Source organism: Toxorhynchites rutilus, chromosome 1, assembly GCF_029784135.1.
Source record: "Toxorhynchites rutilus septentrionalis strain SRP chromosome 1, ASM2978413v1, whole genome shotgun sequence".
Lineage (NCBI taxonomy): Eukaryota > Metazoa > Arthropoda > Insecta > Diptera > Culicidae > Toxorhynchites > Toxorhynchites rutilus.
Window position 1 is genome coordinate 36,536,275 of NC_073744.1, and position 6,110 is coordinate 36,542,384.

General features: G+C 42.8%; 1 protein-coding gene across 1 annotated transcript; it reads right to left on the reverse strand.

Annotated features, from left to right (window-relative positions):
- Nucleotides 1–2,254: 2,254 nt before the first annotated feature.
- LOC129762535 (uncharacterized) lies at nt 2,255–5,851 on the reverse strand. The gene is made up of 5 exons (XM_055760924.1): nt 5,649–5,851; nt 5,180–5,346; nt 3,607–5,118; nt 3,066–3,535; nt 2,255–2,993 (listed from the first exon to the last, which is right to left on the reverse strand). The coding sequence occupies exons 1-5, from the start codon at nt 5,769–5,771 to the stop codon at nt 2,524–2,526; spliced, it is 2,742 nt and encodes a 913-aa protein (XP_055616899.1). The 5' UTR covers nt 5,772–5,851; the 3' UTR covers nt 2,255–2,523.
- Between the last annotated feature and the right edge of the window lie 259 nt (nt 5,852–6,110).

Genomic DNA, 6,110 nt, shown 5'->3' on the forward strand with positions numbered 1-6,110 from the left:
TAAAGGGTTAATGTTCGAAGGTATAATTTCGACACAATCATCTGAACCTTCCTGAATATTCTTCAACTCGATATTACTACTATCTTCAGCGTTTTTCTCAGCTTTTTCATCACTTTGCAGTATATCGGTATCTGGCATCAGATCACGTTCTGGTCCTTTTCGCACTAATCATTAACATATTAAGGACCGCACGTTTTGGGCCAAACTTGAACGCTTCATTTGTTCGGATTCCACGAATGAGATCGTTTCTTTCGGTGTGGATTAGACGAAGGTAAGCCATCGGTAGATCTCGTTAGAGTCTTGGAAAATCAAGGATTTAACCATAAAGTGTAGAAAACACGGGTTATTTCGTGATCCATCCGTAACAGACGGAACGCTAAACACGAGAAAACTCGTGAGCGGTTCGTAATGTGTTAAAGGACGTTGAGCAATCGAACGGTACTGTACTGTCGACATCAGCAAACTCACGACGCGTTAATTATGCCAGCGGAATATCACCATCATCATTGAAGGAAAATTCAACTTTCTTGAAGCAATTTTAAATAGTCTCAGATTTTACCTTATTGACCTTAGAGGGTGAAAGTATCTCAATTGTTTCCAGTACCAGTATATCTGAAGAGTTCCAGAGTGTATTTAAATACAATAAGAATGCTGAATAACATGAAGGTCAAAAAGGACAAACATCCTCCATTTCTTTCAATCTTCGTTTAACTAATCGAACTAATTAATCGGAGATGGCGATAGTACTGATTCAGGTTCATGATTATGACGAAGTCTACAGAAGTAAAGATTTGTGGAAAAATTGTAAACTTATCGATTTGAGCTTTGGTCGGAGAGATTTTGGGTGCGCTGTACAGTTATCAACGAACATGACCACTTTTGAGAAGAAATAGATATAAGTATGATATATTACCATCACACATGATTCAAGAATTAATTCCTTTTTATTGTCTTTGGAAAATTTTTCGTCAGGTTACATGACCCATTTCTCAAAAAGCATTAAGGCCATCCAGGCCTTGGTGTTGCTCTCGTATATCCCTGGTAATGACTTCTTTTTTTTTTGAAACATCGTGGGTTTTACTCTTTTCATTGACCAGTAACGGTAGATTATCGCTTCCGTCCATGTTGGTTGTGCTTTAAAGTTGAGAATTTCCAGTTTCTGGACAAATTCGCAAGCCTTCTCCCGAAGAATATAACCTTAGAGAGGTAAATTATTCTCTCCAAATTTTCGATTCCGATCAACCTTATATGCTTTTTGTCTAGATTAAATTTCCCATTCCAATTCCATTTTTTCTTTAGCTTGAATAGTGTTGATACCGTACTTTGTTTCGACCTGCTCGTTGATACTCAAACGTTGAGCAATGGTTAGCGTTTTAATCGTTCGCTTGAAAGGTTTTTCGTGGTTTTCCATACTTGAAAAGAAATTCCTTGATGACACGAACACTTCGTCTTCACTTTCAAGAGCGATTGAAATGACAATTAATAACACAGAAAAACATATACGCGAATATCAATCGGGTTAGGGAGGTGAAAATCCATGGACAAATGAATCAAAACCCATCGCGTAAGGGAGGTGCCGAGTTATGGAAAGAAGAATGCTTGTAAAATCAAAGGTGCCATGAAATTCATCGAGTTAGAGAAAATATCGAGTTACAGAACATCGAGTAAGGGAGAATTGACTGTAATTTCTTTCTATATTTATGGGTTATTTTAGACATATTCATAATCTCAGTGCTTTGTAGACATTCTGTTGGTAACGCGTGTGCGATAAAATAATAGATTTCATCAACTACGGTCCTAACGCCATATGAGCTTTAATAAAAATATATATTTTGGAGAAAAACAATCAACCATGGTCAATTTGTAGAAGCCCAAACATCAAATTGAAATATCTCAAAATAATGTTTTTGGCGCTTGATTCGTTTTGGCAGAACCTCGACTATATATAATCTGAAAATTTATATTTAGGTGATCAATATGTAGTACTATACAATATGGACCAAATATTGGACATGCTCCCACCATTTCGTGGCCACGCTGGAAAATGTTTACACCACCCGCGTTTATCACATTAGATATGCGTATTAATGGAGCCATTTTTGATAAGACTATTCGTCTCACTGAAGGACTGAATCTCTAACCACATATGGCAGAAATTCATGGCCGTGATATAACCACCAATCAAATTTCATACTCACATTTTTCTTATTCACTGTTCAATTTTTTATTACGTAAAATAATCGTTCTTTGTTTGGGTCGGTTCTACCGCACTCAGACAAATATTATCAGAATTCCATCAAGGAAACCTTTCATATTTTACAAAGAAAAAAAACAGGGTGGTATGCTGCCTGATGAACAGCGGAACGCCACTGAGTATAAGACGGTTTTCGCGTTTCGAATGGGATTAAACGCTGCTAGAGAATTAGAGTTATTAGGCGGGACAAGTAATAAATAATACTTAATATGGTGTCGAAAGAATGCGGGGGGGGAGGGAGGGGGGAGAAGAATGAGTTCCGATTGGCTTTAGCTGTTTCCGATACAGCTTAGGCTTCCATTCAGGTGATTGTAGTGTAGGCGGTATATCCGTCGACAGTCGGTTGCATAAGCGAGCAGGAGATTATTGCTTGACGAAGAAGACGCGCCGCTTGAGTTGGTCTTCTGAGTATGGTTTGCGTTATTATTGCTGCTGCCGCCAGCGTTATTATTAACAGCAGAATTATTTGGACTAATGCTGTTATTGTGATTAGTTGTAGTAGTGCTACGAGTTGGCGCTGAATTGTTGCTGCTACTGTTCGAGGATGATGACGATTGTGAAGACGATGAAACCATTTTGACGGCATCCCACATACGAATCATGCCGTCAGCGCCAGCCGACACAAAATGCCGGCTGTTTGAGCTCCAAGTAACGTACGTCACTGCTGAAGTATGGTCCCGTAGTTCCGTCAGTTGCGAACCGGCAGCCAGGTCGAAAATGCGCACCCGATTTTCCTCCCCTGTTCGGAAGAATTGCATTTTTCGTCAATTCCAATATTTCTGATACTGAGATTTGTTACGTTCCAACTTACCAGCAGCAGCAAGATATTTTCCGTCCGGGCTGAATGCTATTCGATGAATCGGCTGCCGACAGTCGGTAAATATTCGAAACAGTTTCCCACTGGTGACGCACCACAACCGAACCGTCAAATCCGTTGAACCGGTAGCCAAATAATTTCCATTCGGGTGAAATGCCACCGCATCCACGTCTTGTGTGTGTCCAACGTATATCTGCAGGGGAAATTCTCGCTCGGTAGACCACAAACGGGCAGTCGTATCCCTCGATCCGGTGGCCAGATACAGACCGGTTGAGCTCTCTGCTACACACCATATCGGGTGATTGTGTCCACGATATACCGCTCCGCAATTGTAGTCGCTGGCAAGCCACGCTCGCATCGTGAGATCTCTCGAAACGCTCAGCAACAGTGGGCTGTGGTTCGAAAACAGCAGATCCGTAATGGCGTTCGAATGTCCGCGCAGTGTAATTCCGCCGGTTTCGGTACTGCCAATGATAAAAGTGAAATTACTCTTGTTTTAATTCTTGTTGAAGCAATAATTTCTATAAGTACTTACAATACGTTTTCACTACACCTTCGTTCCATAAACTGCTTCCACCGTTCACGTTTGTTCATCTGTCTACTATACACTGGAAGCAATTTGTTCAGCCTGTTGATCTCTGCCTTCGATTTCACCCGAAATATCTTTTTCAATTCTGAAGTTTCCCCCGGGTCGTCATAATCCCGCTCTCGTCCTCCGATCTTCTCGCCATCATTTCCACCCCCACAATCGTCGTCTCCTTCCTCTTCTTCCTCACTTAAACTACTATCACAGGAAGTCACATTCCAACAGCATCTCCGATCTCGCAAGGATGCATACGGTTTCCGGCCAATCTGCGTACTTCGATTCACAGACCACAGCATAATGGACGAATCCTGGAAGCCACTCGCCAGGTGACAACTGTCCGCATCGATCGCCATCGATGTCAACCGATCGTCAACGTTCTCCAACTGGTAAATGCAAAGTGGCGGCTGAAACTGGTTCAGTTTTTCCGTACATTCCCGCATCCGTCGTATTTTCTCCGCGCAGCTCATCCTTCGAAATAACCCGGAAATGTCCTCTGCAAATTGTTGCTGCTGCTGCTGGTGGTGGTGGCCACCCTCTTGAAACACATCTGGCTTGGTTGGTATCTCTTCCAGTGCTGGAAGATGAAGTGGACTATCATCGTCATCGTCGTCATCATCCAAATCCATAGTGGATAATCCCTGGTGGTTACTATCATCTATTCTCCCCCCACCCTTGAGCTCTTCAATCTTGTACCGCATGAAGCTAGCGTTGAACCCATTCAGCAGAAGGTATTTCGTGTTCTCCGCCTCCGTATGCTCGGAGAAATCATACTCTGTTTCAACCGTTGAATCCTGCTCGGTACTTTCCATCGGAAGCCCATTCAGCACCTCCATCCCATTGGATTCTGCCAAGCGAGGCTTTTTCGCGCTTCTTGGCGCAACCAAACGAGGACTGTAGTCGACAAAGTCCTTATCGTCGCTCGTGTCAAAATAAAACCAATTGCGCAGAATCTGCAGAATAAGCGAGTGGCCGTATTTCGCCAGGTACCTCCGCAAAGCGGTTACTGAAGCCGAGCAAAGTTGAATTTCGTACTGGCAGGTACGAAACTGTAGCGTCAGTGGATCATTTTCCAGATCCTGAATCCGGGTGACTTGAGAGAGCTTATGGACGAGCTGTTGGAACGTCTCCAACGTGGGACAAGTGTTCACGGGAGAGGAACCTTGCACAGGTGAAAAAATAATCGCAGAATGTTGAACAGTGGCAATTGGAATGCCCGAAGCTTGTTGCTCTTCTACCGTTCCATTGATTTTTTGATTCATTATCAGGGGTGAACTGCTTGGAGGCGCGGTTGACGGCTCGATACGACCCAACAGAGGTGCATGCTTCCGCAGGAACTCGATGGCCGGACGCCAGTCGCGACCCTTGAGCATCTCAATATAGAGATGACAGAGAAGTGGATTCACCAGTTCTTGTAGCTCCTGGCGAACACGTTCCTGTTGACATTTGATGAAATTACAAAGCCTGCAGGGATAAGCACATTTTAAAACGAAACGTAGAATATGAAATAATCACTCAGATTTACTTGGTGAAATGTTGATCCACTTGGGCCGGATTATTGTTCAGACAAAAAATGTTGGAAAACAGAAAGCTGTTCGCCTTGGAGATCTCATTCTTAATGGCAGTGTTCATGACGACCTGTTCTGTTGATTGGGTTAGCGTTAGTTCCGATCTCCGATAACGATCGTTCACCTGCAAGAGACGGTATGCTAAAAATGAATCGCGCGCACTAAACAAAGTAGCGGTAGAGAGCGACGAAAACAAATAACAAAAAAAAAAGTGCAAAAACATTGATTTCATTTAAACAATCATTCAAATCACAACAAATATTTCGAGCAACCACCCATCCTCCCAATAACCGCCCCCTAAACCATACGCAGATACGAGACCGTTTCGCTTTATTTTTAGGTTACTCCATGGTTCCCTCTCCGGTTAAGGCTCTCTGTAGAGACTGTGTGATCGTTTCCGTGGGCTCCACCGCAGCATTCACTCACCATATAGTTTCGCTGTTTCAAATAGCTTCCGACGACGCTACGGATAAGGTCATTCTTGGATTTCCGCAATTTGCTGCTACTACTCGAGGACGACGTTGTTGTTGATCTTTTCGATTCAGCCATTTTTCGCCTTACATCGCTACCGATGCTGTTGCTGCTGATGCTTGTGTAGTAATGTGTTTAGGTCATAGCAAAAAAAGCCTCCTTTATTTTGACGTTCGGTTTGTGCTCGAATGTACGCACACTACCAAGGATGCTGTGGGACTGTCAAACATTATACCAGTATGCAATCTTCGTGCAAAGTACTAGAATAAAAGGTAAGGGAAATTTCCTTCGCACAAAGCCGCATGTGTTACACACACAATCGAAGTTAGTAATAAAGAGTTCTCAATTTGTTCGAAGATCTGTAAAAGTGACAAAATCGCAAGTCGAGCCGACAATAAACACTATAGTGTACCGCAT

What these genes read in the sequence shown, in the direction of transcription:
- LOC129762535 (XM_055760924.1), bottom strand. Translation starts at nt 5,771, where the DNA reads ATGGCTGAATCGAAAAGATCAACAACAACGTCGTCCTCGAGTAGTAGC. An exon ending in TGAAACAGCGAAACTATATG is followed by an intron (nt 5,347 to 5,648) that starts GTGAGTGAATGC and finishes CGTCTCTTGCAG; the next exon opens with GTGAACGATCGTTATCGGAG. An exon ending in AAAATATCTTGCTGCTGCTG is followed by an intron (nt 2,994 to 3,065) that starts GTAAGTTGGAAC and finishes TCTTCCGAACAG; the next exon opens with GGGAGGAAAATCGGGTGCGC.